Consider the following 27203-nt stretch of genomic DNA (forward strand, 5'->3'; position numbering starts at 1 on the left):
GGCTGAATCTAGTTGATGATCCCTGGTTTAAGGTGACACCAAGAAGTTAAGTCTCCTCAACTTGTTCAACAGCCACACCATTCATTACCAGATTCAGCTGAGGTCTATAACTTGGGGAATGATTTGTACCAAATAAAATGCTCTTAGTTTTAGAGATGTTCAGGACCAGTGTATCACCAGCCACCCCATTCCAAAACGGACTGCAACTCTTTGTTTAGGGTTGCAGTGATTTCACTAGCTGTGGTTGCTGACACGTACACTGAGTGGACAAAAAATTAGGAACAACTGCTTTTTTCCATGACAGACTGACCAAGAGAATCCAGTTGAAAGCTTTGATCATTTATTGATGTCACTTGTTAACTCCACTTCAATCAGGTTAAAGAAGGATTTTTAAGCCCTGAGACATGGATTGTGTATGTGTGCCATTCAGAGGGTGCATGGGCAAGACAAAATATTTAAGTGCCTTTTGAACGGGGTATGGTAGTAGGTGCCAGGCGCACCGGTTTGTAAGAACAACTGCAACGCTGCTGGGTTTTTCCACACTCAACAGTTTCCCTTGTGTATCTAGAATGGTCCACCACCCGTCCAGCCAACTTAACAGAACTGTGGGAAGCATTGGAGTCAACGTGGGCCAGCTTCCCTGTGGAACGCTTTCGACACCTTGTAGAGTGCATATCATTGTTCACCTCCTTAGTCTTCATGCAGTAGCTATTTACGCAGTAGTATAATTTAAACTCTCAAAGCTGTCAATCAACAATATCAACAAATCAGAATGCCATTCCTGTTGCTATGCAAATTTGCTACATTTCCAATCCATCAAATTCAACAGTGATTCTATTTATCTGTATTTCCCTCGCACTACTCAAACAAAACTGAAGCAAACGCTGAAAACAGGGAGAGACTAACCCTGAACTTGTCCAATAAGAAACAGTGGTTTTCGGTGCAATACGTTTTCCGTTGCAAAACTGTATGTATTCACTAATGAATATATCCCTGGTTGCGTCACATCTCAGATGGAACTAACCCAGCTAGCACATTTGGTTCGTTTGGCGTTATGGGAACATATGCTTTAAGGTTTCACATTGGTTGTGGGAACGAAGCCATATGCTTCCTGAGCGGTAAAAAGGTACGTTTTTTTTTTTTAACCTTCTGAGAAAAGAAGTGAAAATGTTGACTGTTCCTGGTTTATTTTTAGGTTGGGTTCATTTTTAGGTTGCAGGGAGGTTCTGAGAACGTTTTACTCTGGTTCCTTGATAGTTTTTTTTTAAACGTTTATTTTTATTTATTGTGTCACTATTTTATTTTGTATCTATTTGTTAATTGTAGTACTTTTTAACTGCATTGTTGGGAAAGGGCTCGTATGTAAGCATTTAAAACGGTAAAGTCTATACTTGCTGTATTCGGCGCATCTTTCCCGGGAGCTTTTATTAATGCTGTGAGAATGAAAATTATAGGTTATTTGGAAGTTTCTGAAAAACGTCCTTAAAAAACTTTCACTGAATATTTCAATAAGACTTTTAATAACACTGCTAGCTCAGGTTAACAGTTTTGAACTCCCAGCACACATCGGACACATGGACATTCATTTCCTTTGACATTAATCAGGCAAACACACTTATTTTTTATTGTGACACAGTATCAGTGAGATTCGAACCCATCATCTTCTGTTCTCTATCCATGGAATTAGTCCACTGCACCACCAGGATGGAGTTAGCATGTTAAGTTTTTTACGCATACAAAGCTGTTCATTTAAGTCTATTCAAACAGACCACTTTTTTAAAGGAAACAAGCACTCATTAAGATTAGGTGTGGCCAATTAGTGTGCGCGGCCAACACACCTGAACACACTTAACAAGATAGAGGATAGAGACAGTTTTGTTGATGCTGAGAACAGAATGTATATGTTTTTAAATAACATTCTTAGAACGTTCTCTGAACGTTAAAGTTTTCTTGTGGTTTTTTTATGGAAAGTTTTCTTAACGCTCTCAGATTATTTTTTATACATTACTTTAAATAGAACCAGGAGGCAACCTGTAGGACACGTTATGCTGAAGTACTGAAAATCCCACGTTGTTTCTTAACGTTCACTGAACTATTTGAGAACATTCCCAACGTCAAACCAGTTGGAGAACGTTCCTAGAACATTACCAAAATTGAGATTAAATGCAACCATGTTTGAACTTTTAGGAAACGTTCTGGTTAAAATATTGAAATACCAATAAAAGAACGTTCCAAAGCCAAGCAACTACCTGCACCGTTCCCAGAAAGTTGTGGAAAGGTTTTAATGCAAAATAACCATAGGACAACCACGCTCTCACCAAGCTCGAAGAAACATATGGTTCTTAGAACGTTATGCGCTAGCTGGGAAGTGAGTTAGTTCCATGGTTCTAGAAGACCGTGGTGTCTCCATAGTCAGTGTTCCACCTAACATACGCGTTCAGGGTTGTGGGACTGACACTGGGCTTTATACGCTTCAGAGAATCCTCAAAGTCCCGGCAGCGGATGTTACGCATCTGTAAATGCAAAAAAGCATCAGTATACACAGAAATATATTCTCTATTCAGACACAGAAACATATTCTCTATTCAGACACATACATATATTCTCTATTCATACACAGAAATACACTGCATGACCAAAAGTATGTGGACATCTGCTCTTCGAACGTCTCATTCCAAAATCAAGGGCATTACTATGGAGTTGGTCCCCCCCCCCTTTTCTGCTATACCAGCCTCCACTCTTCTGGGAAGGATCGTCTAGAATGTAATTGTATGCTGTAGCATTACGATTTCCCTTCACTGGAACTAAGGGGCCTAGCCCCAGATCATTATTCCTCCTCCACCAAACGTTACAGTTGGCACTGTGCATTGGGGCAGGTAGCGTTCTCCTGGCATCCACCAAACACAGATTCGTACGTCCGACTGCCAGATGGTGAAGCGTGATTCATCACTCCAGAGAAAGTGTTTCCACTGCTCCAGAGTCCAATGGCGGCGAGCTTTACACCACTCCAGCCAACGCTTGGCATTGCGCATGGTGATCTTAGGCTTGTGTGCGGCTGCTCGGCCACGGAAACCCATTTCATGAAGCTCCCGATGAACAGTTCTTGTGCTGACGTTGCTTCCAGAGGCAGTTTGGAACTCGGTAGTGAGTTTTGCAACCGAGGACAGACCATTTTAACGCGCTTCAGCACTCGCCGGTCCCGTTCTGTGAGCTTGTGTGACGAACTAACTTGTTGGAAAGGTGGCATCCTATGACGGTGCCACGTTGAAAGTCACTGAGCTCTTCAGTAAGGACATTCTACTGCCAATGTTTGTCTATGGAGATTGCATAGCTGTGTGCTCAATTTTATACACCTGTCAGCAACGGGTGTGGCTGAAAATGTCAAATCCACTCATTTGAAGGGGTGTCCACATACTTTTGTATATATAGTGTATATTCTCTATTCAGACACATAAATATATTCTCTATTCATGTCAGATATAGTCTATTCTAGCTTTTAGCTGTTACAACTTACATCACTAGCAGCCATGTTTTTCACTTGCTCTGGTCCCAGTTCTGTGTAAACAGACAAAACAAACATGATCAGGCACCAGGCATAAAGATATTGTGGAGACCTTAACCCAACACCTAGCGACCTCGTCAAGGGGTTCGGACCTCTTGGTGTAACGGTTAAGCTGTTGACAGTCGCTGGACCTGGGTTTGAGTCCTGGTCGGGGCTACCCATCAGGTCTGCTACAATATTATAATATACACCGGACAGTTTATTAGGTACACCCAACTAGTACCGGGTTCGGACCCCACTTTGCCTCCAGAATAGCCCGAATTCTTCGGGGCATTCTACAAGGTGTCGGAAAAGTTCCACAAGGATGTCGGTCCATGCTACAGATTGGACGGTGGTACATTCATGCTGTGAACAGCCCGTTCCATCTCATCCCAAAGACGCTCTATTGGGTTGAGGTCTGGGGACTGTGCAGGCCACTCAAGTAAACTGAAACTCACTGTCATGTTTCAGGCTATGTTTTTCCACTCCTCAGTTGTCCAGTGGTGGTGACGGCGTGCCCACTGGAGCCGCTTCTTATTGGTTTTAGCTGATAGGAGTGGAACCCGGGGTGGTCGTCCATCTGTGACAAGGATCGACCAGTTGTGCTTTCCGAGATGCCGTTCTGCACACCACTGTTGTACTGCACCGTTATAAATACTTATTGTGTCCCGTGTAGCTCAGTTGGTAGAGCATGGCGCTTGCAACGCCAGGGTTGTGGGTTCGATTCCCACAGGGGGGGGCAGTCAGTATGAAAATGTATGCACTCACTAACTGTAAGTCGCTCTGGATAAGAGCGTCTGCTAAATGACTAAAATGTAAACATGTTATTTGTCTGTTTGTGGCCCGCCTGTTAGCTTGCACAATTCTTGCCATTCTCCTTTGACATCTCAACAAGCTGTTTTCCCCCACAGGACTGCCGCAGACTGGATGGTTTTATGTTTGTCGCACCATTCTCCGTAAACCCTAGACACCGACGATCATACCAGGCTCAAAGTCGCTTAGGTCACTTGTTTTGCCCATTCTAACATTCAGTCGAACAGTAACTGGATGCCTCGATGCCTGTTTTTATATAGTAGGTGCGATCCGGGGTGTACCTAATAAACTGGCCGGTGAGTGAATATAGGTATAATAGGTACTTTGTCTATTACTATTGCATATAGCCATAACCTTTGGGCATTGGTACAGGCTGAAAGATCGGCCTTTACTCACCCCTGATTGGTCCAAGAGCAGCATCCTTAGCCAATGAGGTAAGATCACTTCCTGAATAGCCCCCTGTCATTCTGAGGAGGTTAGAGCATGTTTAGGTTGTATGGTTTTACCTCTACGGTTTTATGCTTTGGGGGGGAAAAGATGTGGCCAAGTGTAGCGTAGTGTGAGAACTTACTTTGCTAGATGGGCTAATTCCTTCTGGTTGAGTGGGTGTCCATGCTTTCCCAATAGATTATTCAGCAACTTGAAACGCGTCTGTGGCGATAGCAAACACATAACATTGGTTTTAAAAAAATCTACCCGGTAAACTACTCAAGCCATAGCAAAGTTCAGAAACATGCAACGTGGGTTTACCTCCTCTGTTGGCAAGGACACGTACACCCGTTTGGCAAATCGCCTATAAAAAGGACAAATAAAATAACAAATTAGAACCGGTTCAGGGAACAGAACAGAAAACCCGGAAAATAAGGACATTTTTCAAGGAACAGAATCAGAACTGGGAACGAAAGTGATCTATACTGTTCCGGAACAGAACCGTTATTTTCCCGGTTGTTTTAGGCTACCTGCCCCCCCCCCCCCCCCCCCGAAGCAGAGGCTACTGTAGCTACTGGCGTTACAAGCGTGATTCAGAAATTAGAGAGAGATATATTTTATTAGAGAAGAATGGATTAACCTTTTCAATGCTAATTAAGGATACTATAGTTATCACGTTTCACATTGGATTTATTAACTACAGAAAAGGTAAGACGTGTTTTTATTTTAATTCCGGTGTTTCTTAGCTAGCTACCTCTGGTCCAATGTTAAGCCAACTCCAGGAAGTTCAAAGACATTCAAAGTTCCTTCCTTCATAGAAGCTGCTAATTCATATGTATAATTCAGATAATGTCATAACAACATGCCCAGTGTTTCAAGCCAAGCCTCCTCCTCCACCCTCTATCACCACCCGCAAAACTTTAGTCACATCTCGCGCCCTACACTTGTCTGTCCAATGCATATACTGTACATGGCTTGCTGCTCTATCCACACAGTGTTAATTTAATGTTGAGCTAAATGTTTTTTAAAAAAAGAACAGAAATGAACGATATAAAATGTTCCTTATTTTTTGGGGTTTGAACCGGTTCAGAACTTTATTTTGTGTATCATATCCAGTACCTGAGAACAGCTTCGTCCAGCTCCTGTGGCCTGTTGGTAGCTCCCATCACCAGGACCCTCTCTGCACCTTCTGACTGCACCTGCAGGACATTAGTGGACACTAATCAGGAGACTAGTGTTGTTGAAGGATACCTACACTATATATATATATATATATATATATATATACACAGCGGGGAGAACAAGTATTTGATACACTGCCGATTTTGCAGGTTTTCCTACTTACAAAGCATGTAGAGGTCTGTAATTTTTATTATAGGTACACTTCAACTGTGAGAGACGGAATCTAAAACAAAAATCCAGAAAATCACATTGTATGATTTTTAAGTAATTAATTTGCATTAGGAAAACCTGCAAAATCGGCAGTGTATCAAATACTTGTTCTCCCCACTGTATATTTTAAAAGTATGTGGACACCACTTCAAATTAGTGGATTCAGCTATTTCATCCACACCTGTTGCTGACAGGTGTATAAAATCGAGCACACTGCCATGCAATCTCCATAGACAAACATTGGCAGTAGAATGGCCTCACTGAAGAGCTCAGTGACTTTCAACGTGGCACCGTCACAGGATGCCACCTTTCCAACAAGTAAGTTCGTCAAATTTCTGCCCTGCTAGAGCTGCCCCGGTCAACTCTGAAGTGGAAACATTGTGAAGTGGAAACGTCTATTATCATGGCTCAGCCCCGAAGTGGTAGGCCACACAAGCACACAGAATGGGACCACAGAGTGCTGAAGCGCATAACAATTGTCTGTCCTCGGTTGCAACACTCACTACCGAGTTCCAAACTGCCTCTGGAAGCAACGTCAGCACAATAACTGTTTGTCGGGAGCTTCATGAAATGGGTTTCCATGGCCGAGCAGCCGCACACAAGCCTAAGATCACCATGCGCAATGCCCAGGAGAACACAAGCTGCCCGAATGCATAGTGCCAACTGTAAAGTTTGATGGAGGAGGAATAATGGTCTGGGTCTGTTCATGGTTCGGGCTAGGCCCCTTTGTTTCAGTGAAGGGAAATCTAAACGCTACAGCATACAATTACATTCTAGACGATTCTGTGCTTCCAACTTTGTGGCAACAGTCTGGGGAAGGCCCTTTCCTGTTTCAGCATGACAATGCCCCCATGCACAAAGCGAGGTCCATTCAGAAATGGTTTGTCGCGATCAGTGTGGAAGAACTTGACTGGCCTGCACAGAGCCCTAACCTCAACCCCATCGAACACCTTTGGGATGTATTGGAACGCAGACTGCGAGCCAGGCCTAATCGCCCAACATCAGTGCACGACAATTGAGAGCATCCTGTCGGGCTGTATCACCGCCTGGTACGGCAACTGCACCGCCCGCAACCACAGGGCTCTCCAGAGGGTGGTGCCGTCTGCCGAACGCATTAACGGGGGAAAACTACCCGCCCTCCAAGACACATACAGCACCCAATGTCACAGGAAGGCCAAAAAGATAATCAAGGACATCAACCATCCGAGCCACTGCCTGTTCACCCCACTATCATCCAGAAGGCGAGGCCAGTACAGGTGCATCAAAGCTGGGACCGAGAGAATGAAAAACAGCTTCTATCTCAAGGCCATCAGACTGTTAAATAGCCATCACTAGCACATTAGAGGCTGCTGCTGCCTATTGAAATCACTGGCCACTTTAAGAAATGGAATACTAGTCACTTTAATAATGTTTACATATCTTGGACTACTCATCTCATATGTATATACTGTATTCTATAATATTCTACTGTATCTTAGTCCATGCCGCTCTGTCATTGCTTGTCCATATATGTATATATTCTTAATTCCATTCCTTAGTAGTTTTGTGTGTATTGGGTATATGTTGTGAAATTGTGAGATATTACTTGTTAGATATTACTGCACTGTCTGAGCTAGAAGCACAAGCATTTCGCTACACCTGCAATAACATCTGCTAAACACGTGCATGTGACAAATAACATATGATATTGATATTATACTTTTTTTGACCTCACTAACGCTCTCGTGGCTGAATGGAAGCAAGTCCCCACAGCAATGTTCCAACATCAAGTGGAAAGTCTTCCCAGAAGAGTGGAGGCTGTTATAGCAGCAAAGGGGGGGGACCAACTCCATATTAATGCCCATGATTTTGGAATGAGATGTTCGACGAGCAGGTGTCCACATACTTTTGGTCATGTAGTGTAGTGTACACAAGGTCTTTTTTATAGCTCATTGATAACCCATTCATAAAACATGAATAAAACAGTACATAGGCATTGCAACTGCCATTGATAATTGCAGTATGAGTAACATTACTGTGACATAACAAAGGGGTCTTACCCCATCGAACTGGATGAGGAACTCGGTTTTTAACCGTCGGCTGGCATCGTGTTCCCCTTCCCTCCTCTCACACAGAAGGCTGTCGATCTCATCTGGGAGGACGGCAAACAGCATCACCACAAGGTCAGTGAACAGCCACTGTCTGTTCAGTCTCTCAGCAACAAACACAACCAGGAAAAATAATTATACAATTAAATATAAACTGCAATATGTAACTCAGATCACTGTTAGACCTCAGATCACTGTTAGACCTCAGATCACTGTTAGACCTCAGATCACTGTTAGACCTCAGATCACTGTTAGACCTCAGATCACTGTTAGACGTCAGATCACTGTTAGACCTCAGATTACTGTTAGACCTCAGATCACTGTTAGACCTCAGATCACTGTTGGACGTCAGATCACTGTTAGACGTCAGATCACTGTTAGACCTCAGATCACTGTTAGACGTCAGATCACTGTTAGACCTCAGATCACTGTTAGACCTCAGATCACTGTTAGACGTCAGATCACTGTTAGACCTCAGATCACTGTTAGACCTCAGATTACTGTTAGACGTCAGATCACTGTTGGACGTCAGATCACTGTTAGACCTCAGATCACTGTTGGACGTCAGATCACTGTTAGACCTCAGATCACTGTTGGACGTCAGATCACTGTTGGACGTCAGATCACTGTTAGACCTCAGATCACTGTTGGACGTCAGATCACTGTTAGACGTCAGATCACTGTTAGACGTCAGATCACTGTTAGACCTCAGATCACTGTTAGACCTCAGATCACTGTTAGACCTCAGATCACTGTTAGACCTCAGATCACTGTTAGACCTCAGATCACTGTTAGACCTCAGATTACTGTTAGACGTCAGATCACTGTTAGACCTCAGATCACTGTTAGACCTCAGATCACTGTTAGACCTCAGATCACTGTTAGACGTCAGATCACTGTTAGACCTCAGATCACTGTTAGACCTCAGATCACTGTTAGACCTCAGATCACTGTTAGACCTCAGATTACTGTTAGACCTCAGATTACTGTTAGACCTCAGATCACTGTTAGACGTCAGATCACTGTTAGACGTCAGATCACTGTTAGACCTCAGATCACTGTTAGACCTCAGATCACTGTTAGACGTCAGATCACTGTTAGACCTCAGATCACTGTTAGACCTCAGATCACTGTTAGACCTCAGATCACTGTTAGACCTCAGATCCCTGTTAGACCTCAGATCACTGTTAGACCTCAGATTACTGTTAGACCTCAGATTACTGTTAGACCTCAGATCACTGTTAGACCTCAGATCACTGTTAGACCTCAGATCACTGTTAGACCTCAGATCACTGTTAGACCTCAGATTACTGTTAGACCTCAGATTACTGTTAGACCTCAGATTACTGTTAGACGTCAGATCACTGTTAGACCTCAGATCACTGTTAGACCTCAGATCACTGTTAGACCTCAGATCACTGTTAGACCTCAGATTACTGTTAGACGTCAGATCACTGTTAGACCTCAGATCACTGTTAGACCTCAGATCACTGTTAGACCTCAGATTACTGTTAGACCTCAGATTACTGTTAGACCTCAGATCACTGTTAGACCTCAGATTACTGTTAGACCTCAGATTACTGTTAGACCTCAGATCACTGTTAGACCTCAGATTACTGTTAGACCTCAGATTACTGTTAGACCTCAGATCACTGTTGGACGTCAGATTACTGTTGGACGTCAGATTACTGTTGGACGTCAGATTACTGTTAGACGTCAGATTACAGTTGGACGTCAGATTACTGTTGGACGTCAGATTACTGTTAGACGTCAGATTACTGTTAGACGTCAGATTACTGTTGGACGTCAGATTACTGTTAGACCTCAGATCACTGTTAGACCTCAGATCACTGTTAGACGTCAGATCACTGTTAGACGTCAGATTACTGTTAGACCTCAGATCACTGTTGGACGTCAGATCAATGTTAGACGTCAGACATTCAATAAAATCAATCAAACCAACCAATGAAGATGATGGCAGGCTGTAGTTCTCTGGCCACAGCAAACAAAGCTCTGACCAGCTTCTCTCCCTCTCCCACCTGGAAAGGAGAGATACAGGTCAAAGGTCACTCAAGTATACTTTATAAAGTGGTTGTAAAGAGTGTATAAAAAGGCTACCACTAACGTTAGCTAATCCACTAGGTGAGACATCGCTCTACCTGGGTCCTGGTCTGAAGTAGTGCACTACCCTATAGGTCTTGGTCAAAAGTAGTGCACTACCCTCTGGGTCCTGGTCAAAAGTAGTGCTACTACTTAGAGAATAGGGTGCCATTTGGGACTCAGAAAATGACAACACTCTTCAGACCACTCACCCATTTAGAGGTCAGAGTGGCGGCACTGATGTTAAAGAAGGTGGCGTGGGATTCCATGGCTACTGCTTTGGCCTGGGTAGGGGGACAAAAGAGACCAATCATTATCAAGAGAAGGAGGAATAACCTCTTGGACATGCAGTCAACACCATGCGATGTCATGGTCACAAAACGTTTGACTCACCAGCATGGTCTTTCCGTTGCCTGGAGGGCCGAAGAGGAGCAGACCTCGTGCCGGGGATCTGAGACCAGTGAACAGCTAGAGGGGACCAACACAACACCAGACTGGAGTAGAGACAACACCATAGACTGGAGTAGAGACAACACCACCAGACTGGAGTAGAGACAACAACAGACTGGAGTAGAGACAACGCCACCAGACTGGAGTAGAGACAACACCATAGACTGGAGTAGAGACAACGCCACCAGACTGGAGTAGAGACAACGCCACCAGACTGGAGTAGAGACAACACCATAGACTGGAGTAGAGACAACACCATAGACTGGAGTAGAGACAACGCCATAGACTGGAGTAGAGACAACACCACCAGACTGGAGTAGAGACAACACCATAGACTGGAGTAGAGACAACGCCATAGACTGGAGTAGAGACAACACCATAGACTGGAGTAGAGACAATGCCATAGACTGGAGTAGAGACAACAACACCAGACTGGAGTAGAGACAACACCATAGACTGGAGTAGAGACAACACCACCAGACTGGAGTAGAGACAACGCCATAGACTGGAGTAGAGACAACGCCATAGACTGGAGTAGAGACAACGCCACCAGACTGGAGTAGAGACAACGCCACCAGACTGGAGTAGAGACAACGCCACCAGACTGGAGTAGAGACAACGCCACCAGACTGGAGTAGAGACAACGCCACCAGACTGGAGTAGAGACAACACCACCAGACTGGAGTAGAGACAACGCCACCAGACTGGAGTAGAGACAACGCCACCAGACTGGAGTAGAGACAACGCCACCAGACTGGAGTAGAGACAACGCCACCAGACTGGAGTAGAGACAACACCACCAGACTGGAGTAGAGACAACACCACCAGACTGGAGTAGAGACAACGCCACCAGACTGGAGTAGAGACAACGCCACCAGACTGGAGTAGAGACAACACCATAGACTGGAGTAGAGACAACACCACCAGACTGGAGTAGAGACAACACCACCAGACTGGAGTAGAGACAACGCCACCAGACTGGAGTAGAGACAACGCCACCAGACTGGAGTAGAGACAACGCCATAGACTGGAGTAGAGACAACGCCACCAGACTGGAGTAGAGACAACACCATAGACTGGAGTAGAGACAACACCATAGACTGGAGTAGAGACAACACCATAGACTGGAGTAGAGACAACGCCACCAGACTGGAGTAGAGACAACGCCACCAGACTGGAGTAGAGACAACGCCACCAGACTGGAGTAGAGACAACGCCACCAGACTGGAGTAGAGACAACACCATAGACTGGAGTAGAGACAACGCCACCAGACTGGAGTAGAGACAACGCCACCAGACTGGAGTAGAGACAACGCCACCAGACTGGAGTAGAGACAACACCACCAGACTGGAGTAGAGACAACGCCACCAGATTGGAGTAGAGACAACGCCACCAGACTGGAGTAGAGACAACGCCATAGACTGGAGTAGAGACAACGCCACCAGACTGGAGTAGAGACAACGCCACCAGACTGGAGTAGAGACAACGCCACCAGACTGGAGTAGAGACAACACCACCAGACTGGAGTAGAGACAACGCCATAGACTGGAGTAGAGACAACACCATAGACTGGAGTAGAGACAACACCATAGACTGGAGTAGAGACAACGCCACCAGACTGGAGTAGAGACAACGCCATAGACTGGAGTAGAGACAACACCACCAGATTGGAGTAGAGACAACGCCACCAGATTGGAGTAGAGACAACGCCACCAGACTGGAGTAGAGACAACGCCATAGACTGGAGTAGAGACAACACCACCAGACTGGAGTAGAGACAACGCCACCAGACTGGAGTAGAGACAACGCCACCAGACTGGAGTAGAGACAACGCCACCAGACTGGAGTAGAGACAACGCCATAGACTGGAGTAGAGACAACGCCACCAGACTGGAGTAGAGACAACGCCACCAGACTGGAGTAGAGACAACGCCACCAGACTGGAGTAGAGACAACGCCATAGACTGGAGTAGAGACAACACCACCAGACTGGAGTAGAGACAACACCACCAGACTGGAGTAGAGACAACACCATAGACTGGAGTAGAGACAACGCCACCAGACTGGAGTAGAGACAACACCATAGACTGGAGTAGAGACAACACCATAGACTGGAGTAGAGACAACGCCACCAGACTGGAGTAGAGACAACGCCACCAGACTGGAGTAGAGACAACGCCACCAGACTGGAGTAGAGACAACGCCACCAGACTGGAGTAGAGACAACGCCACCAGACTGGAGTAGAGACAACGCCACCAGACTGGAGTAGAGACAACGCCACCAGACTGGAGTAGAGACAACGCCATAGACTGGAGTAGAGACAACACCACCAGACTGGAGTAGAGACAACGCCACCAGACTGGAGTAGAGACAACGCCACCAGACTGGAGTAGAGACAACGCCACCAGACTGGAGTAGAGACAACGCCACCAGACTGGAGTAGAGACAACGCCACCAGACTGGAGTAGAGACAACACCATAGACTGGAGTAGAGACAACGCCACCAGACTGGAGTAGAGACAACGCCACCAGACTGGAGTAGAGACAACGCCATAGACTGGAGTAGAGACAACACCATAGACTGGAGTAGAGACAACGCCACCAGACTGGAGTAGAGACAACGCCATAGACTGGAGTAGAGACAACGCCACCAGACTGGAGTAGAGACAACACCATAGACTGGAGTAGAGACAACGCCACCAGACTGGAGTAGAGACAACGCCACCAGACTGGAGTAGAGACAACGCCATAGACTGGAGTAGAGACAACGCCACCAGACTGGAGTAGAGACAACACCATAGACTGGAGTAGAGACAACGCCACCAGACTGGAGTAGAGACAACGCCACCAGACTGGAGTAGAGACAACGCCACCAGACTGGAGTAGAGACAACGCCACCAGACTGGAGTAGAGACAACGCCACCAGACTGGAGTAGAGACAACGCCACCAGACTGGAGTAGAGACAACGCCACCAGACTGGAGTAGAGACAACACCATAGACTGGAGTAGAGACAACGCCATAGACTGGAGTAGAGACAACGCCATAGACTGGAGTAGAGACAACGCCATAGACTGGAGTAGAGACAACCCCATAGACTGGAGTAGAGACAACGCCATAGACTGGAGTAGAGACAACGCCATAGACTGGAGTAGAGACAACCCCATAGACTGGAGTAGAGACAACGCCATAGACTGGAGTAGAGACAACGCCACCAGACTGGAGTAGAGACAACGCCACCAGACTGGAGTAGAGACAACGCCACCAGACTGGAGTAGAGACAACGCCACCAGACTGGAGTAGAGACAACGCCACCAGACTGGAGTAGAGACAACACCATAGACTGGAGTAGAGACAACGCCATAGACTGGAGTAGAGACAACCCCATAGACTGGAGTAGAGACAACGCCATAGACTGGAGTAGAGACAACCCCATAGACTGGAGTAGAGACAACGCCATAGACTGGAGTAGAGACAACGCCATAGACTGGAGTAGAGACAACCCCATAGACTGGAGTAGAGACAACGCCATAGACTGGAGTAGAGACAACGCCATAGACTGGAGTAGAGACAACCCCATAGACTGGAGTAGAGACAACGCCACAACTGTGAAGCCTGATTCCCACAATAGGGCCGACCTCAACCATACTGTGCTGGCTCTGATATTTTCATTTCAAATTGTCCTTTTCAGCACGGTTTCAGCAAATATGGTGGATGTGTAACCAGACCAGACCAATGCAGCTCAGCTTGGCTTGGGTAGGTTTGACCCTAGATTGTGAATCAGGCATAACTGACAGATAGCAGCTCATCACTGACAGATAGCAGCTCATCACTGACAGATAGCAGCTCATCACTGACAGATAGCAGCTCATCACTGACAGATAGCAGCTTATCACTGACAGATAGCAGCTCATAACTGACAGAGAGCAGCTCATAACTGACAGATAGCAGCTCATAACTGACAGATATCAGCTCATAACTGACAGATAGCAGCTCATCACTGACAGATAGCAGCTCATCACTGACAGATAGCAGCTCATAACTGACAGATAGCAGCTCATAACTGACAGATAGCAGCTCATTACTGACAGATAGCAGCTCATAACTGACAGATAGCAGCTCATCACTGACAGATAGCAGCTCATCACTGACAGATAGCAGCTCATCACTGACAGATAGCAGCTCATCACTGACAGATAGCAGCTCATCACTGACAGATAGCAGCTCATCACTGACAGATAGCAGCTCATCACTGACAGATAGCAGCTCATCACTGTCAGATAGCAGCTCATCACTGACAGATAGCAGCTCATCACTGACAGATAGCAGCTCATCACTGACAGATAGCAGCTCATCACTGACAGATAGCAGCTCATCACTGTCAGATAGCAGCTCATCACTGACAGATAGCAGCTCATCACTGACAGATAGCAGCTCATCACTGACAGATAGCAGCTCATCACTGACAGATAGCAGCTCATCACTGACAGATAGCAGCTCATCACTGACAGATAGCAGCTCATCACTGACAGAGAGCAGCTCATCACTGACAGAGAGCAGCTCATCACTGACAGAGAGCAGCTCATCACTGACAGATAGCAGCTCATCACTGACAGATAGCAGCTCATCACTGACAGATAGCAGCTCATAACTGACAGATAGCAGCTCATCACTGACAGATAGCAGCTCATCACTGACAGATAGCAGCTCATCACTGACAGATAGCAGCTCATCACTGACAGATAGCAGCTCATAACTGACAGATAGCAGCTCATCACTGACAGATAGCAGCTCATCACTGACAGATAGCAGCTCATCACTGACAGATAGCAGCTCATCACTGACAGATAGCAGCTCATCACTGACAGATAGCAGCTCATCACTGACAGAGAGCAGCTCATCACTGACAGATAGCAGCTCATCACTGACAGATAGCAGCTCATCACTGACAGAGGGCAGCTCATCACTGACAGAGAGCAGCTCATCACTGACAGATAGCAGCTCATCACTGACAGATAGCAGCTCATCACTGACAGATAGCAGCTCATCACTGACAGATAGCAGCTCATAACACAGAGTAGAAAGGAAACAATCTCACCTCAGGTCTGAGTGCAGGCAGGATAACTATCTCCTGGAGAGCCTGTTTAGCCAGCTCCTGTCCTGCTATGTCTTCAAAGCTCACTGCTGACCCACTGAAATACACAGACACACATGTTTGAATGACTCCAGAACCACAGCAGTCTCAATTACAGTCATGGGTTAAATTACAGGAGAGATAGGCACCGCCTTAACAAAGGTACCAGTGTGGGCCCCCTCAAAAGTCGAAGATTTTGACGTCAGGGCATCCCCAAGAGTCTATGTATAATTTGATCCTGACTGCAGTCCACTATCATCGTATCTAGAATCCCTCCATTGAATGTGCTGAGGGTCTTCTCTATCATAGCCTGGTCATACATCTGTTTGTACTGTATAGCCAACTCCCTAGACAATGATCAAAAGACTACACGGATAGATCCAGGCTAGGCTACTTCTCTACCCTACCTGTCCACGATCTCATTCAGTATGAGGTTGGCCAGCTTGCTGTCCACATTCTTAAAGTTCTTCATATCCCTCCTCTGTGGTTCCTTTGATGCTGCTGCCGGTCTGCCATTCTGTCCTCGTCCTGCAGCCCGAGGGACAACCTTAAAGAGAGCACTCCATAAGACCATAAAAATACACTTCACATAAAACAAAAAGCCTACACTATGAGCAACAATGTCCCATTTGAAACAGTACTACTCAGAAACGTTGTTTTCTGTAAACTGTTACATTGACATTTTAGTCATTTAGCAGACGCTCTTATCCAGAGCGACTTACAGTTTTTTTTTTCATACTGGCCCCCCGTGGGAATCGAACCCACAACCCTGGCGTTGCAAACGCCATGCTCTACCAACTGAGCTACATCCCTGCCGGCCATTCCCTCCCCTACCCTGGACGACGCTGGGCCAATTGTGCGCCGCCCCATGGGTCTCCCGGTCGCGGCCGGCTACAACAAAGCCTGGATTCGAGCCAGGATCTCTAGTGGCACAGCTGCGCCACTCGGGGAGGTTGTAAGACTAGGACTAAATCGTTTATGGGACCAGGTATAAGAGACAGTATAGGACAAGGCCTGTACTTTAATTGGACCAGGGATACCTTGATATTGTTAGTCTTGCTTGAGCCAGTTCTTCCAGTGCTCGCTGGCTTGCTGTGACTGGACATGGAACCACCTGGACCTGGCTGGTTCTTTGGACCAGTAGGCCTCACTGGAGGGGTAGGGAGATGGCCCGATGGACTCTGAGAGCTGTTTCTCTTTTTAGACGCCAATGCACCTTCTGTGGTGAGAGAGAGAGGATGGAGAGAGAGAGAGAGAGAGAGAGAGGAGAGAGAGAGAGAGAGAGAGAGAGAGAGATGTAGAGAGAGAGAGAGAGGATGGAGCGAGAGAGAGAGAGAGAGAGGATGGAGAGAGAGAGAGAGACCCTACTATACGCACTACAACTATTTGCACATTGCTAAAACACATAGCTGGTAATATAACACTTGAAATGTCTATCTTTTTTAAACCTTGTTGAGTGAGGGGGAGAGAGAGAAAGAGAGATAAAAGTACTGATCTTAGTCAGGGATTTCTTTACAGCACAAATCTTTATAGCTCAAATCTAAGAGTGGCATCACTTCAAATGTGTTGTGAGAGAAGACTGCAGCATGACTCATATATTACCAGTATGGGAAGTTATCATGATCTGATATAATCTAAAAAAAACGTCAGACAGCTGACCTAAAAGAGCGAGTCGGTCCTTTGCCATGGTGAGATTGGTGATCATCTTAGTTTGAAGCCTCTTTGCCCGATCATAATGTTCTCCTAAAGTGAAAGTGAAAGAAAGAGAAACATGGTAACTGGCCAAAACACAAACCACCTCGTATTACCTTGAAAGACGATGAGGTAGGAATTAGTTTACCTTGTCCTATGACTTCAATAGCAATCCCCTTTTGAAGCTCTGAAATGCCTTTCTGATACCACTGGACTGCCTCCTCCTTGACACCTGCCATCACAAACCCACAGGCTCAGAGTCACAGATAGAGAGAGAGAGAGAGCGAGTACACAGACAGACACACACACACACACACACACACTCACTCTCTCACACACATACACACACACACACACACACACACACACACACACACACTCCCAGTGAGCCATTGCATATGCTTGCATACAGTCACACAACATGTATGATTAGCTTCGATGCAACCAAGAGTTTTGACATTGTAAAACTCTCTTGGTTTCATCGAAGCTAATGTATGATAAACATCTACAATATAAAAAATATAAAAAAAGATGAGATGCATTCAACCTTTGTCATCTTCATCGATCTTGAGTGCCACGGATATGTATTGAAATGCCTGTTTATGGTAGCTTCTAATGAGATCTCCGTTGTCTTTGCCGTCCCCAGCCCTAACTTTGTCCGACATGGTAGTGAAATACTGTAACGTTACAACTCTACACAACTAGTTACAGTAGCTAGTTACCATTTTCATATCCAGGAGGTGATCGTAAACCTGTCTATTTTATCATAATAACAAAACCACTGTAGAGATCCAGTCCACACAGTTCCAAGACATCGGTGTCTTGTTGTAACAGGAAGTTGGCGCTACGCATGCGTGGAACACCGGACTTGTCTAACACGTAAACAAGACCCCAAATACGGTAATAAGTGTATAGATAATGGTATACAGACAAGTAAATCGACAAGCACTGAGAGTAGATAAAGTGTGAAAGTTTACCGTGGCATACCAAAAGTAATGTTATATTCATTATTTTTTAAGAAATACCAGAGAGGATAAGGCGAAGCGAGAGGGATAACTGGGCCCAAAATCTGTCTTCTCCAGCTTCTCTTTTTATTTTTTATTTTTTTGCTCAACAACCGGCGAGTTTTTGTATGAAGGTCAATGAGTGTCGCGTTTGGTTAATTAACACAAAATTGAATGGCTTATTTTGTTACGTGTGGCTTATTTCATCGAATAAAAGTTTCGTAATGTTTAGGTTGTTACGAGTGTACTGATATAAGTAGGACACGCCAACTTTGAGAGAAAAAAAAACACTTTATATCGGAGTTCTTCCCGTTGTTCAAGCGCATATCTACCCTCTCATTGGCTAGAATGGTCCCACCTGATCTTACGTTTACGTTTACATTTCAGTCATTTAGCAGACGCGCTTATCCAGAGCGATTTACAGTTAGTGAGTGCATACATGTTTTTTTCCATTATTTTTTAAAATTATTTTTCATACTGGCCCCCCGTGGGAAACGAACCCACATCCCTGCCGGCCAACCCCTCCTTAGTCCACTGCGCCACTCGGGAGATCTCGCCTCCTCCCGATTGCCTTCCATTTCTGAAGACATGTATTTTCATTGTTAGAGCGGTCACTCGAGCATCTGGTCAATATAATGGATAATCTGTTGAACTTCCGTTCAGGAATTTCGGCGCTAGCCCTTTAAAAGTCACATTTCCGGAATTTGGATAGCCAATCGAAAGGCGCCTAATTTTCTGACGACTGCTTCGTTAGCGCTCTCTGGCTGTTGTTGTCTTGGCGGCGACATCAATTTAGAAACCAGCATAAACCATGGCAGAAGGTAACCAAAGATACGATTATACGATATCTAACGCCTAACATTATGTAGCAAATATTTATTTGCAGCGGTTTTCAGATTTATAAGCGTCTTGGGAGACGGAAGACTAGGGACCACGTCTAGTAGCTAGCAAGCTAACACAAGCTAGCTCAAAGCTGGTGACTTGTCCAGTGTTGGGGAGTAATGAATGTATAGTGAATACATGTTAACTGAACAAAAATATAAACACAACAATTTCGAAGATTTTACTGTATTACAGTTCATATAAGGAAGTCAGTCAATTTAAATAATAGATTAGGCGCTAATATATGGATTTCACATGACTGGGAATACAGATATGCATCTGCTGGTCAGAGACCTTTAAATAAATAAAAAAGTAGGTGCATGGATCAGAAAACCAGTCAGTAACTGGTGTAACCACCATTTGCCTCATGCAGCACATCTCCTTCACACAGAGTTGATTGTGGCCTGTGGAATGTTGTCCCACTCCTCTTCTATAGCTGTGCAAAGTTGCTGGATATTGGCGGAAACTGGAACATGCTGTCGTACATGTCGATCCAGAGCATCCCAAACATGCTCAATGGGTGACATGTCTGGTGAGTATGCAGGCCTTGGAAGAACTGGGACATTTTCAACTTCCAGGAATTGTGTACAGATCCTTGCAACATGGGGCCGTGCATCATTTTGCTGAAACATGAGGTGATGGCGGCGGATGAATGGCATGACAATGGGGTCTCAGGATCTCTTCACGGTATCTCTATGCATTCAAATTGCCATCGATAAAATGCAATTGTGTTCATTGTCCGTAACTTCTGCCTGCCTATACCATAACCCCACCGCCACTATGGGGCACTCTGTTCACAACGTTGACATCAGCAAACCGCTCGCCCACACGACGCCATACACGTGGTCTGCGGTTGTGAGGCCGGTTGGACATACTGCCAAATTCTCTAAAACGACGTTGGAGGCGGCTTAGAGAAATTAACATACATTTCTCTGGCAACAGCTCTGGTGGACAGTCCTGCAGTCAGCATGCCAATTGCACGCTCCCTCAACTTGAGACATCTGTGGCATTGTGTTGTATGACAGAGCTGCACATTTTAGTGGCCTTTTATTGTCCCCAGCACAAGATGCACCTGTGCAATGATCATGCTGTTTAATCACCTTGAAATGCCACACCTGTCAGGTGGATGGATTATCTTGGCAAAGGAGAAATGCTCACTAACAGGAATGTAAACAAATTTGTGCACAAACTTTGAGCGAAATACGCTTTTTGTGCATATGAAAAAGTTCAGCTCATGAAACATGGGACGAACACTTTACATGTTGCACTTTATATTTTTGTTCAGTGTAGTTCAACCACTGGGGTATAATAAGAACAACATAGTTAAAATAGTAATTTAACTACATTTAGCAGTAGCTTGGTGGTAGTGGAACTACATTCAAATGGAGGTAGTGTTTAGTGTTTTCAGTAGTTAATTACTTGTTTTACCATGTAGCGGTATAGCTAACTACTGGTACTACACACTGCTGTTTACCATGTAGCTAACTACTGGTACTACACACTACTGTTTTACCGTGTAGCGGTGTAGCTAACTACTGGAACTACACACTACTGTTTTACCAGTATATTGCGGCATATTTCAGAAATAAGATACCCAGCTTAATGTTTGCTATCAGTCAAGCAAGACCTGATGAGAAGTTTGATATGTGCCCTAGCCTACCACGCAAAGGCACTATTGATTATTTTCCCTGGTTGACACAGACATGCTCAGGAAAGTGATATCACAACTTAAGCCTTCTACCTGCCTTCTCGATCCTGTCCCCACCACCTTCTTCAAAACAGTTTTTAATTGCATATCTGAAGAAGTGCAAGCTATTGTTAATCACTCCCTGTTTACGGGCACTTTCCCCACTGCTATGGTGAAATCCCTTCTGGAGAAAAGTAATCTAGATTCTTCCGTTTTTAGCAATTTTCGGCTAATCTCCAACCTTCCATTCTTAAACAAAGTTCTGGAGAAATTGGTCTTCAAAAAGCTAAATGATTGAAGTGCCAACTGTATTTAGTTAAAATTCCAATCTGATTTTCGTGCCCAGCACAGCACAGAGACAGCCTTAGTTAAAGTGGTAAATTATCTTAGAGCCAATAAAGATGCCAAACAGCTCTCTGTCCTTGTACTCTTGGATTTAAGCGCCGCATTCGACACTGTTGACCATGATGTCCTTCTGGACAGACTGGAGAGGTGGTTGGCCTCTGTTGACCATGATGTCCTTCTGGACAGACTGGAGAGGTGGGTTGGCCTCTGTTGACCATGATGTCCTTCTGGACAGACTGGAGAGGTGGGTTGGCCTCTGTTGACCATGATGTCCTTCTGGACAGACTGGAGAGGTGGTTGGCCTCTGTTGACCATGATGTCCTTCTGGACAGACTGGAGAGGTGGGTTGGCCTCTGTTGACCATGATGTCCTTCTGGACAGACTGGAGAGGTGGGTTGGCCTCTACGGTCCAGTTATAAATTGGTTTAGGACCTATTTTTACCTGTTCGAGAGTTTTGTCACCCTTGGTGAACATAACTCAGAGAAAATAGATATCACGTGTGGCGTTCCGCAAGGTTTGATTTTGGGTACGGTACTGTTCAGTTTATATATGTTACCCCTTGGCAGCGTTATCAGAAAGCACAGCATTGATTTTCACTGCTACGCAGAGGATACACAACTTTACATTTCTGTGTCACCAGATGATTTTAGCTCCACAGATGTATTAGTGATTTAAATACTTGGATGGCTCACAACTTCCTCCAGCTAAATCAAGACAAGGTTTTTATTATTGGAGCCAAAGCACATAGAGAATCTGGCCGAACATTTTAATTCACAGGCAATATAGATAAAACAGCAGGTAGAAAACCTGGGTGTTATTGTAGATTCTGAACTCAACTTTGAATCACACATTAGGAATGTGACCAAAATAGCTTTTTACCACCTGAGGTACATTGCCAAGGTGCGGCCGTTTCTCTCTCAGGCGGATACAGAGAGACTCATCCATGCTTTTATTACAAGCAGGCTTGACTACTGTAATGCTCTCCTGTCTGGTCTACCCAAGAAAGCCACTGGTCAACTGCAAAACATACAGAATGCTGCAGCACGGGTACTGACCAAGTCCAGACGGAGAGCACACATTACACCGGTTTTAAAGTCTCTGCACTGGCTGCCTGAGTTTTAGAATTACTTTTAAGATTCTTCTATTGGTTTTTAAGTCAATCCTTGATTTTGGACCCCAATACATGTCAGACATGCTTTTAAGTTATGTACCCAGTAGGTCCCTCAGGTCCTCTGGCACTGGCCTTTTAACTATCCCAAAGCCCAGGACCAAGAGGCATGGAGAGGCAGCCTTTAGTTACTATGCCCCAAGCCTCTGGAATAGCCTGCCAGAGAACCTGAGGGGGGCTGAAACTGTGGGCATATTTAAAAGATCTTAAAACACCCCTTTTTTTTAGCTTTGCTTTTCCTCAGGATGCTTTTTATAGTTCAGTTTTAGTTATTCTTTAGTTTTTATCCTCTTATGTTTGTGGAGTAAAAATATGTTTTTTTTATAAGTTTTTTTTTCCTGTAAAGTGCATTGTGTTGCATTCCATGTCTGAAATGTGCTGTATAAATAAAGCTTGATTTTGATGTTTGTTCAAAGTAACTTTAGTTCAGTAAACTACACTTTTCTTAAGGATAGCTTTAGTGTAGCATAACTTCCTCCAGTGTGAAGTCATTTCCTTTATAATAAAGTCATTTTCTTCCCCTGCCGTCGTCATGTTCAGAGTAGCTTCCCCAACCCTGCCGTCGTCGTCATGTTCAGGAGTAGCTTCCCCAACCCTGCCGTCGTCGTCATGTTCAGGAGTAGCTTCCCCAACCCTGCCGTCGTCGTCATGTTCAGAGTAGCTTCCCCAACCCTGCCGTCGTTGTCATGTTCAGTGTAGCTTCCCCAACCCTGCCGTCGTCGTCATGTTCAGAGTAGCTTCCCCAACCCTGCCGTCGTCATCATGTTCAGTGTAGCTTCCCCAACCCTGCTGTCGTCATCATGTTCAGAGTAGCTTCCCCAACCCTGCCGTCGTCGTCATGTTCAGAGTAGCTTCCCCAACCCTGCCGTCGTCATCATGTTCAGTGTAGCTTCCCCAACCCTGCTGTCGTCATCATGTTCAGAGTAGCTTCCCCAACCCTGCCGTCGTTGTCATGTTCAGTGTAGCTTCCCCAACCCTGCTGTCGTCATCATGTTCAGAGTAGCTTCCCCAACCCTGCCGTCGTCATCATGTTCAGTGTAGCTTCCCCAACCCTGCCGTCGTCATGTTCAGTGTAGCTTCCCCAACCCTGCCGTCGTCGTCATGTTCAGAGTAGCTTCCCCAACCCTGCCGTCGTCGTCATGTAAAGTTGGGAGAGACTAGCTACTAGAATCAATTCCAACTGTTTGCTGCAGACGGTTGGTTAGCTTTGACATCTAGACCAGAACAAAGCCATGCTATCACAATCATAGAAACAGAATAGCTAGTCACTTTGTTTCAAGCCCTTACCTGGAGACCTGATTAACACCTTTTACTCCCATTGTTGTGTTTACGTTCAGATCACGCAGGCATGGACCAGAGCATGGCGAGTCATACAGCTGTAAGTTTACTGTACTGTGTTGAATTTTTACATTTTAGTCATTTAGCAGACGCTCTTATCCAGAGCGACTTACAGGAGCAATTAGGGTTAAGTGCCTTGCTCAAGGGCACATCGACAGATTTTTCACCTAGTTGGCTCGGGGATTAGAACCAGCGACCTTTCGGTTACTGGCACAACGCTCTTAACCACTAAGCTCCCTGCCAGAGTCTGGGCATACAGGAGACGTTGAATATGGCGATTTCTCCTTTAAGCCCAGGAAGCAGCCGTTCAACTTGCCATTCACCAGCTTTTCAAGCTTAATAATGTGAAAATATGTTCAAATAATGGAGTTTCGCTGAGCAACTACCGTCATTACTGCCGTTACGGCCGGTATGTACTTCCACAAAAGGTTTTTAAATAAGTTACATGCACCCGGAAAAATGCCTTGTCTGGAAAAATTATAAGTATTGTTTTTGACCAAGTGGATTTGGCACATGCACACCTCCAATAAAATCACTCGTTACTGCCACGCACAGGTCGGCTGATCCAATAAAATCACTCGTTACTGCCACGCACAGGTCGGCTGATCCAATAAAATCACTCGTTACTGCCACGCACAGGTCGGCTGATCCAATAAAATCACTCGTTACTGCCATGCACAGGTCGGCTGATCCAGCAGCAGGAAAGCTCATTGGTTTATATCACCAACAACAGTGTATTAATGTCATATCAATCTGTTTCAGCCGTGCTACACAGAATAAGATTTCATGTAAGTAGATTTAGTAGACACTATAGGCTACATTTTTACAGTCACTGTATATTTCTAGATAGGCTTTATTCAGTAGACAATATAAGGAATATTTTTACAGTGACTGTATATTTCTAGATAGCCTAGTGTCAACTAAATAAAGCCTGTTTTTACAGTGACTGTATATTTCTAGATAGGCTTTATTTAGTTGACACTAGGCTACGTTTTTAGTGATTGTATATTTCTAGATAGGCTTTATTTAGTGTATTTTAATTACATTACTAATATTGAAGGAGGTAGATTTGGCGGATGGTCAAAAAAAATACTTATATTCTTTCCCGACAAGGCATTTTTCCGGTTGCATATAACTTGTTACTTAGACCTGTTTTGGAAGTACATACCGGCCTTAATGGCAGTAATGACGATAGTTGCTCAGCGAAACTCCATTATTTGAACATATTTTGACATTATTAAGCTTGAAAAGCTGGTGAACGGCAAGTTGAACGGCTGCTTCCTGGGCTTAAAGGAGAATCGCCATATTCAACGTATCCTGTAAGCGCAGACTCTGGTTTGTGTGTGACTGTTTTAGGGAAATATTAAGCCTCTGCTACAGGCTTTCACCTCAAAGTGAATGAAGCCTTGAGCCGAGGTTAGGGAAACATTAGCCAATGGTATAGACCTCGACGTTACTGTTAATAATAACTGAACTTACAAGTTACTAACTGTATACATGATGATGGTGAACTTGTGGGGGGGGGCTAGGGAAATGTAGGCTTACATGCTGACGTGCTTGTACATCACTCCTCCCCTCCAGAAGATCGAGGATACCGAGAGGTCCAACACCGAGAAGATGTCTAAACAGAAGGTGGATCTTCAGTCTCTCCCAACACGGGCATATCTGGACCAGACTGTGGTGCCGGTCCTTCTACAGGGGATCTCTGTGCTAGCCAAAGAGAGGTGGGCTACAATAAATCACATTTTTATAAAAGTCCTTTTTTGGTACATCAAAAATGCTTTACAGATACCCAGCCTAAAAACCTGAAAGAGCAAGCAGTGCAGAAGCACGATGGCTAGGGAAAAACACCCTAGAAGGCAGGAACCTAGGAAGAAACGGAGGAAGCAGGCTCCAATACATTTCCTTTCCCTGTCTCACATGCTGTATAACCTCGGTCTCGCAACATCAGCCTGTGTTGTGTGGTGAGGCTGGGCTCTGAAATAAATAATAATAATAATATGCCATTTAGAAGACGCTTTTTCATGCGTGCATACATTTTTTTTGTGTATGGGTGGTCCCGGGGATCGAACCCACTACCCTGGCGTTACAAGCGCCGTGCTCTACCAGCTGAGCTACAGAGGACCACAGATACCCGCACACCTGAAGAATACCCCTTGTTGTTTTTATTGGCTGCTGTGCCAAAAATAAATAAAACCCATTTCAGTTGTCTCTGTATAATGGAGCAGTAAAGATATTGTATCGTGTTATTTGATGATTTTTGTATTCATCCTCTTTCCCTTCCAGGCCTCGTAATCCCATTGAATTTCTAGCTGCACATCTCCTCCAGAACAAGTCTCAATATGAGGACCGCATCTAGACGTCTCTGAAGAGACTACACTGGTCGACTTGTCATCCGAGACGAGATGTGTTTCATTCTGCATCCGAATTGTAAAGTGTTTTTATTTTATTATTATTACTGTGTACTGATTTTATTATTTTTTTGTTGAAGAAACTTGTTGTTTTTTTGGGTTTCTGTAATTGACTGTACATGTTACGGAGCGTGTTCCTTCCCCATGTGTACCCATTAAACATCCATGACTGATATCAAATGTCTTGATATTCTGAGAGATTTACCGTGTCAGAGCATTCTGCATTCTCATAAGAGAACCAAATGTCAGTCAGTCATTGGAAGTAAAACGTTCCTCGTTAAAGCAACTGTCAGCTAAATCATTGCTAGTAAACTGTGCTTGACTTGGGACTAAAATAGCTGTCATTTTCCAAGTCGGTCCATTGAAACTATGTTCACTGAAATTCACAAATGTCATTATGCTATAAACAGACCTCTGATTATTCACTGTTAAGGGTTCGTACACATTTTCCATGACTTCTCCATGACTTTTAACCACATAGTCATGACTATTATTATAGTCTACATTGTTGACAGGCTGCTGTGTCTTGTCTCCTGCGCTGGTGCCCTTGTCAACATGTGGTCAACCCTCCATCTGGCGAGCTCCTGGGTGTGCAGGCTTGGCCTTTTGATCCGGCCCTGAAACACCCAAGGCTGCTTATCAAGGTCCTGTTGAGCAGCTGATGTTTAGGCTACAATGTGGTTAGACCAGGACTTGGAACAAAAGCCTGCACACCCAGTAGCTATCCT

At 44.9% G+C, this 27203-nt stretch overlaps 2 protein-coding genes across 2 annotated transcripts; one reads left to right on the forward strand and one right to left on the reverse strand.

Annotated features, from left to right (window-relative positions):
• Positions 1 to 323: 323 nt before the first annotated feature.
• Positions 324 to 18471, reverse strand: LOC311124017 (spastin-like). Its single transcript, XM_084198238.1, has 16 exons — positions 18187 to 18471; positions 17788 to 17871; positions 17607 to 17690; positions 16988 to 17166; positions 16355 to 16494; positions 15912 to 16005; positions 10756 to 10830; positions 10575 to 10646; positions 10226 to 10301; positions 8215 to 8306; positions 5903 to 5982; positions 5105 to 5147; positions 4926 to 5005; positions 4751 to 4821; positions 3515 to 3555; positions 324 to 2513 (listed from the first exon to the last, which is right to left on the reverse strand). The coding sequence occupies exons 1-16, from the start codon at positions 18302 to 18304 to the stop codon at positions 2388 to 2390; spliced, it is 1455 nt and encodes a 484-aa protein (XP_084054364.1). The 5' UTR covers positions 18305 to 18471; the 3' UTR covers positions 324 to 2387.
• A 909-nt stretch (positions 18472 to 19380) lies between these two features.
• LOC311124016 (protein dpy-30 homolog) lies at positions 19381 to 26905 on the forward strand. The gene is made up of 4 exons (XM_084198237.1): positions 19381 to 19464; positions 24064 to 24104; positions 25646 to 25788; positions 26351 to 26905. Exons 1-4 carry the CDS (start codon positions 19455 to 19457, stop codon positions 26421 to 26423), a joined length of 267 nt encoding a protein of 88 aa, XP_084054363.1. The 5' UTR covers positions 19381 to 19454; the 3' UTR covers positions 26424 to 26905.
• The last annotated feature ends 298 nt before the right edge of the window (positions 26906 to 27203 follow it).

This window comes from Coregonus lavaretus (assembly GCF_964263955.1).
Source record: "Coregonus lavaretus genome assembly, contig: HAP1_SCAFFOLD_1313, whole genome shotgun sequence".
Taxonomy (NCBI): domain Eukaryota; kingdom Metazoa; phylum Chordata; class Actinopteri; order Salmoniformes; family Salmonidae; genus Coregonus; species Coregonus lavaretus.